Below are 11,887 nucleotides of genomic sequence, written 5' to 3'. Positions count from 1 at the left end.
ATAGTATAGATGTAGAACTGTTGCTACTGTGAGTGACCTGTCAATAGTATAGATGTAGAACTGTTGTTACTGTGAGTGACCTGTCAATAGTATAGATGTAAGCCTGTTGTTACTGTGAGTGACCTGTCAATAGTATAGATGTAGAACTGGTGTTACTGTGAGTGACCTGTCAATAGTATAGATGTAGAACTGTTGTTACTGTGAGTGACCTGTCAATAGTATAGATAGGCTTCTTCAGAAGCCAGCTGTTCATACACACGCCTTGCCTGAAGCAGGTACACACCATAGAGAATGATAGAGACAACAGACACCCTCCAGGGGGCAGTAAATCCCCAACCTTGTCTTTATACCTGTTCAGACAACACCCTCCAGGGGGCAGTATATCACCAACCTTGTCTTTATACCTGTTCAGACAACACCCTCCAGGGGGCAGTATATCACCAACCTTGTCTTTATACCTGTTCAGACAACACCCTCCAGGGGGCAGTAAATCATCAACCTTGTCTTTATACCTGTTCAGACAACACCCTCCAGGGGGCAGTAAATCACCAACCTTGTCTTTATACCTGTTCAGACAACACCCTCCAGGGGGCAGTAAATCACCAACCGTGTCTTTATACCTGTTCAGACAACACCTTCCAAGTGGAAGAATGCACACTTTTAGTTTGTATACTAACTACAGTGATTATGACAGTCCATCACAACCTAATAATAATAATAATAATAATAATTTATTAAAACTTCTATAGAGCTTTTCATTATATATATAATATATATCTCTCAACATACAGAAGGGGTGGGCAGCATTAAATCTCATCAACTGGTGTTTTCCATTTATTAGAAAATTGGAAAATGTTCTTTGCAGGAAAGGTGTCCTACACAAAGAAATAGATAGAGGACTCATCTTTAATGTGTGGATTATTTGATGGAATATAAGTTCCGTAAGGCTTAGGTTGTTACGAGTGTACTGATATAAGAGGGACATGTGACATCCAGATAACTTTGAGAAGAAAAAACACATTATATTGAAGTTGTGCCTGTTATTCACACACAAATCTGCCCTCTCATTGTCTAGAATGGTCCTACCTGATCTTGCCTCCTCCCACTGCCTTTAACACATCTATTTTCATTGTTAGATCGGCCACTTTAAATTCTGGTCAATATAATGGATAGTCTGTGCTACAACCCATAGGAATCCCCACCCACTTGACTACTTTAAAATGGCAGAAGAATGGTGGAAGCCTTCAATGGTGCTGCCCATACTAAAACAGCCTTTTGGCCACTAAAGGTCTCTGTCAATCTCTATGGTAATACCTCATAACAGACGCTCCTCATTGGTTGTTTTAAAGTTATTCAACGTCGGAGGTTTCCGTTTCCTGTACGGTTGCTAAGTAACACTTCCTGTGCGTTGAATGTGTAGAAAAGTAAATAACGGCTAAACATGGTGCACTAATTGGGATTATTGGTAAATCGGAAATCGTTTTTCGCGTGAAAATAGTCTTACCTTTGAGAACTGTAGATTTAGCGGCAAAATCATGACACTGACAACAATTAAAGACGGCGAATACACCGCCACTGTCTACAAAATGGTGAGAAGTTGGTCGCTTGCATAGCTAACGTTACATACCATGGATACTAACGCTAGCCATGATAGCAAGCTAGCTGATAATGAAACTGGTTATTTTAACTTGTGGTATTTTATCAAGTTATCATGTTGATTATTAGCGAATTCCAGCTAGCTAACGTCACAATACGAATTTCACAAATTGGGGCTATAGCAAGCTAGCTTACTTTGATTAAGCTAGCCTGACAGACCCTTCAATTTCAAGGCTCATGCTATAGCCTAACGCTAGCTAACGAACTAAGTGTGACAACATAGCTAGCTAGATAGCTAATGTATTATTTTATAACGAGCTGCTAACTCTGTTCTCCTATAGATCAAAGATGGGCGGTATGGAGAGGCTATCCACATCCTCAGCAATGAACTGCAGAAACAGATGAAGGTAGTGAGTGTGTGTGTGTGTGTGTGTGTGTGTGTGCTCCCAGATCTGTTGTCTCCTTCTATAGCCTGGTCCCAGGTCTATTGTCTCCTTCTATAGCCTGGTCCCAGGTCTGTTGTCTCCTTCTATAGCCTGGTCCCAGGTCTGTCGTCTCCTTCTATAGCCTGGTCCCAGGTCTGTCGTCTCCTTCTATAGCCTGCTCCCAGATCAGTTTGTGCTATTGCCAACTCCATTGCTGTCACCGGCAAGCCAATGTTTAGCTTGCTAATGAGTGACTTGTCATGATAGCTTGTCATGATAGCACAAACAGACTGTCCCTCAGACTATTTCATTGGACAATACATCTAGGGCTCGATTCAATCCGTATCGGCAAAGTTCATCGCTATAGCATTCTTGAAATTTTAAAGGTCATTTTCGATTACCTATAGACAATATATGCAGCGTTTACCGTGACTGCAGTCTCATGGAATGCGGGAACATTACCTTTAAATGTCAATCGCCATATAGTGCTGAACTTGGGCGATATGGATTGAATGGATCCCGTAATCTTCTCATTCTCCTCCTCCTCTACCTTCTCCTCCTCCTCCCAGTCACGGGCAGCCCTGTCTCTGCTAGGCTACTGCTACTACCACATGCAGGACTTCACCAACGCAGCAGAGTGCTATGAGCAGCTGACCCAGCTACACCCCGAGGTGGAGGAGTACAGGCTGTATTACGCCCAGTCTCTGTACGGGGCCTGTGCCTACCCCGAGGCCATGAAGGCTACCTTTCTATTGGACAACCCTACCAGCCACACCAAGGTACACTTCATACATGAAGTTATAATACCAAGGTAGGAAGTAGAATCAGTGCTTCATTTGAGCCGGATCCTGCCACAACAGGACACAGAACCTCTCAGTTTTGGACTGTTTTGTTCCGGAACCTATTTACCAGGATCCGGAACCTCTCCTGCCCCACCAGGTAGAGTTATAATGTTTACTACCAGGCAGAGTTATAATGTTTACTACCAGGTAGAGTTATAATGTTTACTAACAGGTAGAGTTATAATGGTTACTACCAGGTAGAGTTATAATGTTTACTACCAGGTAGAGTTATAATGTTTACTACCAGGTAGAGTTATAATGTTTACTACCAGGTAGAGTTATAATGTTTACTACCAGGTAGAGTTATAATGTTTACTACCAGGTAGAGTTATAATGTTTACTACCAGGTAGAGTTATAATGTTTACTACCAGGTAGAGTTATAATGTTTACTACCAGGTAGAGTTATAATGTTTACTACCAGGTAGAGTTATAATGGTTACTACCAGGTAGAGTTATAATGGTTACTACCAGGTAGAGTTATAATGTTTACTACCAGACCTACCAGGTAGAGTTATAATGTTTACTACCAGGTAGAGTTATAATGTTTACTACCAGGTAGAGTTATAATGTTTACTACCAGGTAGAGTTATAATGGTTACTACCAGGTAGAGTTATAATGTTTACTACCAGGTAGAGTTATAATGTTTACTACCAGGTAGAGTTATAATGTTTACTACCAGACCTACCAGGTAGAGTTATAATGTTTACTACCAGGTAGAGTTATAATGTTTACTACCAGGTAGAGTTATAATGTTTACTACCAGGTAGAGTTATAATGTTTACTACCAGGTAGAGTTATAATGTTTACTACCAGGTAGAGTTATAATGTTTACTACCAGGTAGAGTTATAATGTTTACTACCAGGTAGAGTTATAATGTTTACTACCAGGTAGAGTTATAATGTTTACTACCAGGTAGAGTTATAATGTTTACTACCAGCCAGGTAGAGTTATAATGTTTACTACCAGGTAGAGTTATAATGTTTACTACCAGGTAGAGTTATAATGTTTACTACCAGGTAGAGTTATAATGTTTACTAAGACCCACGGTAGAGTTATAATGTTTACTACCAGGTAGAGTTATAATGTTTACTACCAGGTAGAGTTATAATGTTTACTACCCAGGTAGAGTTATAATGTTTACTACCAGGTAGAGTTATAATGTTTACTACCAGGTAGAGTTATAATGTTTACTACCAGGTAGAGTTATAATGTTTACTACCAGACCTACCAGGTAGAGTTATAATGTTTACTACCAGGTAGAGTTATAATGTTTACTACCAGGTAGAGTTATAATGTTTACTACCAGGTAGAGTTATAATGTTTACTACCAGGTAGAGTTATAATGTTTACTACCAGGGTAGAGTTATAATGTTTACTACCAGGTAGAGTTATAATGTTTACTACCAGACCCCAGGTAGAGTTATAATGTTTACTACCAGGTAGAGTTATAATGTTTACTACCAGGTAGAGTTATAATGTTTACTACCAGGTAGAGTTATAATGTTTACTACCAGGTAGAGTTATAATGTTTACTACCAGGTAGAGTTATAATGTTTACTACCAGGTAGAGTTATAATGTTTACTACCAGGTAGAGTTATAATGTTTACTACCAGGTAGAGTTATAATGTTTACTACCAGGTAGAGTTATAATGTTTACTACCAGGTAGAGTTATAATGTTTACTACCAGGTAGAGTTATAATGTTTACTACCAGGTAGAGTTATAATGTTTACTACCAGGTAGAGTTATAATGTTTACTACCAGGTAGAGTTATAATGTTTACTACCAGGTAGAGTTATAATGTTTACTACCAGGTAGAGTTATAATGTTTACTACCAGGTAGAGTTATAATGTTTACTACCAGGTAGAGTTATAATGTTTACTACCAGGTAGAGTTATAATGTTTACTACCAGGTAGAGTTATAATGTTTACTACCAGGTAGAGTTATAATGTTTACTACCAGGTAGAGTTATAATGTTTACTACCAGGTAGAGTTATAATGTTTACTACCAGGTAGAGTTATAATGTTTACTACCAGGTAGAGTTATAATGTTTACTACCAGGTAGAGTTATAATGTTTACTACCAGGTAGAGTTATAATGTTTACTACCAGGTAGAGTTATAATGTTTACTACCAGGTAGAGTTATAATGGTTACTACCAGGTAGAGTTATAATGTTTACTACCAGGTAGAGTTATAATGTTTACTACCAGGTAGAGTTATAATGTTTACTACCAGGTAGAGTTATAATGTTTACTACCAGGTAGAGTTATAATGTTTACTACCAGGTAGAGTTATAATGTTTACTACCAGGTAGAGTTATAATGTTTACTACCAGGTAGAGTTATAATGTTTACTACCAGGTAGAGTTATAATGTTTACTACCAGGTAGAGTTATAATGTTTACTACCAGGTAGAGTTATAATGGTTACTACCAGGTAGAGTTATAATGTTTACTACCAGGTAGAGTTATAATGTTTACTACCAGGTAGAGTTATAATGTTTACTACCAGGTAGAGTTATAATGTTTACTACCAGGTAGAGTTATAATGTTTACTACCAGACCCACCAGGTAGAGTTATAATGTTTACTACCAGACCCACCAGGTAGAGTTATAATGTTTACTACCAGGTAGAGTTATAATGTTTACTACCAGGTAGAGTTATAATGTTTACTACCAGGTAGAGTTATAATGTTTACTACCAGACCTACCAGGTAGAGTTATAATGTTTACTACCAGGTAGAGTTATAATGTTTACTACCAGGTAGAGTTATAATGTTTACTACCAGGTAGAGTTATAATGTTTACTACCAGGTAGAGTTATAATGTTTACTACCAGGTAGAGTTATAATGTTTACTACCAGGTAGAGTTATAATGTTTACTACCAGGTAGAGTTATAATGTTTACTACCAGACCTACCAGGTAGAGTTATAATGTTTACTACCAGGTAGAGTTATAATGTTTACTACCAGGTAGAGTTATAATGTTTACTACCAGGTAGAGTTATAATGTTTACTACCAGGTAGAGTTATAATGTTTACTACCAGGTAGAGTTATAATGTTTACTACCAGGTAGAGTTATAATGTTTACTACCAGGTAGAGTTATAATGTTTACTACCAGGTAGAGTTATAATGTTTACTGACTACCAGGTAGAGTTATAATGTTTACTACCAGACCCACCAGGTAGAGTTATAATGTTTACTACCAGGTAGAGTTATAATGTTTACTACCAGGTAGAGTTATAATGTTTACTACCAGGTAGAGTTATAATGTTTACTACCAGGTAGAGTTATAATGTTTACTACCAGGTAGAGTTATAATGTTTACTACCAGGTAGAGTTATAATGTTTACTACCAGGTAGAGTTATAATGTTTACTACCAGGTAGAGTTATAATGTTTACTACCAGGTAGAGTTATAATGTTTACTACCAGAGGTAGAGTTATAATGTTTACTACCAGGTAGAGTTATAATGTTTACTACCAGGTAGAGTTATAATGTTTACTACCAGGTAGAGTTATAATGTTTACTACCAGGTAGAGTTATAATGTTTACTACCAGGTAGAGTCTACCAGGTAGAGTTATAATGTTTACTACCAGGTAGAGTTATAATGTTTACTACCAGGTAGAGTTATAATGTTTACTACCAGGTAGAGTTATAATGTTTACTACCAGGTAGAGTTATAATGTTTACTACCAGGTAGAGTTATAATGTTTACTACCAGGTAGAGTTATAATGTTTACTACCAGGTAGAGTTATAATGTTTACTACCAGGTAGAGTTATAATGTTTACTACCAGGTAGAGTTATAATGTTTACTACCAGGTAGAGTTATAATGTTTACTACCAGGTAGAGTTATAATGTTTACTACCCAGGTAGAGTTATAATGTTTACTACCAGGTAGAGTTATAATGTTTACTACCAGGTAGAGTTATAATGTTTACTACCAGGTAGAGTTATAATGTTTACTACCAGGTAGAGTTATAATGTTTACTACCAGGTAGAGTTATAATGTTTACTACCAGGTAGAGTTATAATGTTTACTACCAGGTAGAGTTATAATGTTTACTACCCACCAGGTAGAGTTATAATGTTTACTACCAGGTAGAGTTATAATGTTTACTACCAGGTAGAGTTATAATGTTTACTACCAGGTAGAGTTATAATGTTTACTACCAGGTAGAGTTATAATGTTTACTACCAGGTAGAGTTATAATGTTTACTACCAGGTAGAGTTATAATGTTTACTACCAGGTAGAGTTATAATGTTTACTACCAGGTAGAGTTATAATGTTTACTACCAGGTAGAGTTATAATGTTTACTACCAGGTAGAGTTATAATGTTTACTACCAGGTAGAGTTATAATGTTTACTACCAGGTAGAGTTATAATGTTTACTACCAGGTAGAGTTATAATGTTTACTACCAGGTAGAGTTATAATGTTTACTACCGACCGGTAGAGTTATAATGTTTACTACCAGACCTACCAGGTAGAGTTATAATGTTTACTACCAGGTAGAGTTATAATGTTTACTACCAGGTAGAGTTATAATGTTTACTACCAGGTAGAGTTATAATGTTTACTACCAGGTAGAGTTATAATGTTTACTACCAGGTAGAGTTATAATGTTTACTACCAGGTAGAGTTATAATGTTTCACCAGACCTACCAGGTAGAGTTATAATGTTTACTACCAGGTAGAGTTATAATGTTTACTACCAGGTAGAGTTATAATGTTTACTACCAGGTAGAGTTATAATGTTTACTACCAGGTAGAGTTATAATGTTTACTACCAGGTAGAGTTATAATGTTTACTACCAGGTAGAGTTATAATGTTTACTACCAGGTAGAGTTATAATGTTTACTACCAGGTAGAGTTATAATGTTTACTACCAGGTAGAGTTATAATGTTTACTACAGACCTACCAGGTAGAGTTATAATGTTTACTACCAGGTAGAGTTATAATGTTTACTACCAGGTAGAGTTATAATGTTTACTACCAGGTAGAGTTATAATGTTTACTACCAGGTAGAGTTATAATGTTTACTACCAGGTAGAGTTATAATGTTTACTACCAGGTAGAGTTATAATGTTTACTACCAGGTAGAGTTATAATGTTTACTACCAGGTAGAGTTATAATGTTTACTCAGCCAGGTAGAGTTATAATGTTTACTACCAGGTAGAGTTATAATGTTTACTACCAGGTAGAGTTATAATGTTTACTACCAGGTAGAGTTATAATGTTTACTACCAGGTAGAGTTATAATGTTTACTACCAGGTAGAGTTATAATGTTTACTACCAGGTAGAGTTATAATGTTTACTACCAGGTAGAGTTATAATGTTTACTACCAGGTAGAGTTATAATGTTTACTACCAGGTAGAGTTATAATGTTTACTACCAGGTAGAGTTATAATGTTTACTACCAGACCTAGTAGAGTTATAATGTTTACTACCAGGTAGAGTTATAATGTTTACTACCAGGTAGAGTTATAATGTTTACTACCAGACCCACCAGGTAGAGTTATAATGTTTACTACCAGGTAGAGTTATAATGTTTACTACCAGGTAGAGTTATAATGTTTACTACCAGGTAGAGTTATAATGTTTACTACCAGGTAGAGTTATAATGTTTACTACCAGACCTACCAGGTAGAGTTATAATGTTTACTACCAGGTAGAGTTATAATGTTTACTACCAGGTAGAGTTATAATGTTTACTACCAGGTAGAGTTATAATGTTTACTACCAGGTAGAGTTATAATGTTTACTACCAGGTAGAGTTATAATGTTTACTACCAGGTAGAGTTATAATGTTTACTACCAGGTAGAGTTATAATGTTTACTACCAGGTAGAGTTATAATGTTTACTACCAGGTAGAGTTATAATGTTTACTACCAGGTAGAGTTATAATGTTTACTACCAGGTAGAGTTATAATGTTTACTACCAGGTAGAGTTATAATGTTTACTACCAGGTAGAGTTATAATGTTTACTACCAGGTAGAGTTATAATGTTTACTACAGACCCAGGTAGAGTTATAATGTTTACTACCAGGTAGAGTTATAATGTTTACTACCAGGTAGAGTTATAATGTTTACTACCAGGTAGAGTTATAATGTTTACTACCAGACCTACCAGGTAGAGTTATAATGTTTACTACCAGGTAGAGTTATAATGTTTACTACCAGGTAGAGTTATAATGTTTACTACCAGGTAGAGTTATAATGTTTACTACCAGGTAGAGTTATAATGTTTACTACCAGACCTACCAGGTAGAGTTATAATGTTTACTACCAGGTAGAGTTATAATGTTTACTACCAGGTAGAGTTATAATGTTTACTACCAGGTAGAGTTATAATGTTTACTACCAGGTAGAGTTATAATGTTTACTACCAGGTAGAGTTATAATGTTTACTACCAGACCTACCAGGTAGAGTTATAATGTTTACTACCAGGTAGAGTTATAATGTTTACTACCAGGTAGAGTTATAATGTTTACTACCAGGTAGAGTTATAATGTTTACTACCAGGTAGAGTTATAATGTTTACTACCAGGTAGAGTTATAATGTTTACTACCAGGTAGAGTTATAATGTTTACTACCAGGTAGAGTTATAATGTTTACTACCAGGTAGAGTTATAATGTTTACTACCAGGTAGAGTTATAATGTTTACTACCAGGTAGAGTTATAATGTTTACTACCAGGTAGAGTTATAATGTTTACTACCAGGTAGAGTTATAATGTTTACTACCAGGTAGAGTTATAATGTTTACTACCAGGTAGAGTTATAATGTTTACTACCAGACCTACCAGGTAGAGTTATAATGTTTACTACCAGGTAGAGTTATAATGTTTACTACCCCACCAGGTAGAGTTATAATGTTTACTACCAGGTAGAGTTATAATGTTTACTACCAGGTAGAGTTATAATGTTTACTACCAGGTAGAGTTATAATGTTTACTACCAGGTAGAGTTATAATGTTTACTACCAGGTAGAGTTATAATGTTTACTACCAGGTAGAGTTATAATGTTTACTACCAGGTAGAGTTATAATGTTTACTACCAGGTAGAGTTATAATGTTTACTAGACCAGGTAGAGTTATAATGTTTACTACCAGGTAGAGTTATAATGTTTAGCTACCAGGTAGAGTTATAATGTTTACTACCAGGTAGAGTTATAATGTTTTACTACCAGGTAGAGTTATAATGTTTACTACCAGGTAGAGTTATAATGTTTACTACCAGGTAGAGTTATAATGTTTACCCTACCAGGTAGAGTTATAATGTTTACTCCGACCACTAGGTAGAGTTATAATGTTTACTACCAGGTAGAGTTATAATGTTTACTACCAGGTAGAGTTATAATGTTTACTACCAGGTAGAGTTATAATAAGCTTACTACTGACCAGGTAGAGTTATAATGTTTACTACCAGGTAGAGTTATAATGTTTACTACCAGGTAGAGTTATAATGTTTACTACCAGGTAGAGTTATAATGTTTACTACCAGGTAGAGTTATAATGTTTACTACCAGGTAGAGTTATAATGTTTACTACCAGGTAGAGTTATAATGTTACTACCAGACCTACCAGGCAGAGTTATAATGTTTACTACCAGGTAGAGTTATAATGTTTACCTACCAGGTAGAGTTATAATGTTTACTACCAGGTAGAGTTATAATGTTTACTACCAGGTAGAGTTATAATGTTTACTACCAGGTAGAGTTATAATGTTTACTACCAGACCTACCAGGTAGAGTTATAATGTTTACTACCAGGTAGAGTTATAATGTTTACTACCAGGTAGAGTTATAATGTTTACTACCAGACCCACCAGGTAGAGTTATAATGTTTACTACCAGGTAGAGTTATAATGTTTACTACCAGGTAGAGTTATAATGTTTACTACCAGGTAGAGTTATAATGTTTACTACCAGGTAGAGTTATAATGTTTACTACCAGGTAGAGTTATAATGTTTACTACCAGGTAGAGTTATAATGTTTAGCTACCAGGTAGAGTTATAATGTTTACTACCGAGGTAGAGTTATAATGTTTACTACCAGGTAGAGTTATAATGTTTACTACCAGGTAGAGTTATAATGTTTACTACCAGGTAGAGTTATAATGTTTACTACCAGGTAGAGTTATAATGTTTACTACCAGACCCACCAGGTAGAGTTATAATGTTTACTACCAGGTAGAGTTATAATGTTTACTACCAGGTAGAGTTATAATGTTTACTACCAGATACCAGGTAGAGTTATAATGTTTACTACCCAGGTAGAGTTATAATGTTTACTACCAGAGTAGAGTTATAATGTTTACTACCAGACCTGCCAGGTAGAGTTATAATGTTTACTGCCGATGAAGTTAGGTTGGTAAGAAGTTATAATGTTTACTACCAGACCTACCAGGTAGAGTTATAATGTTTACTACCAGGTAGAGTTATAATGTTTACTACCAGGTAGAGTTATAATGTTTACTACCAGGTAGAGTTATACTGTTTACTACCAGGTAGAGTTATAATGTTTACTACCAGGTAGAGTTATAATGTTTACTACCAGGTAGAGTTATAATGTTTACTACCAGGTAGAGTTATAATGTTTACTACCAGGTAGTTATAATGTTTACTAGAGTTTATGTTTACACCAGGTAGAGTTATATTTACTACCAGGTAAGAGTTATAATGGTTACTACTGAACCTACCAGGTAGAGTTATAATGTTTACTACCAAGGTAGAGTTATAATGTTTACTACCAGGTAGAGTTATAATGTTTACTACCAGACCCACCAGGTAGAGTTATAATGTTTACTACCAGACCCACCAGGTAGAGTTATAATGTTTACTACCAGGTAGAGTTATAATGTTTACTACCAGGTAGAGTTATAATGTTTACTACCAGGTAGAGTTATAATGTTTACTACCAGGTAGAGTTATAAACAGTTACTACCAGACTACCAGGTAGAGTTATAATGTTTACTACCAGGTAGAGTTATAATGTTTA

The 11,887-nt window shown here is 35.6% G+C and overlaps 1 protein-coding gene across 1 annotated transcript; it reads left to right on the top strand.

Moving 5' to 3' along the window:
* Positions 1–1,386: 1,386 nt before the first annotated feature.
* Positions 1,387–2,981, top strand: LOC115122573 (intraflagellar transport protein 70A-like). Its single transcript, XM_065014226.1, has 3 exons — positions 1,387–1,589; positions 1,938–2,003; positions 2,591–2,981. Exons 1-3 carry the CDS (start codon positions 1,536–1,538, stop codon positions 2,834–2,836), a joined length of 366 nt encoding a protein of 121 aa, XP_064870298.1. The 5' UTR covers positions 1,387–1,535; the 3' UTR covers positions 2,837–2,981.
* The last annotated feature ends 8,906 nt before the right edge of the window (positions 2,982–11,887 follow it).

This window comes from Oncorhynchus nerka, unplaced genomic scaffold (genome assembly GCF_034236695.1).
Source record: "Oncorhynchus nerka isolate Pitt River unplaced genomic scaffold, Oner_Uvic_2.0 unplaced_scaffold_4403, whole genome shotgun sequence".
Lineage (NCBI taxonomy): Eukaryota > Metazoa > Chordata > Actinopteri > Salmoniformes > Salmonidae > Oncorhynchus > Oncorhynchus nerka.
Note: the sequence above shows the minus strand (reverse complement) of the source record. Positions and strands in the feature narration are given on the sequence as shown.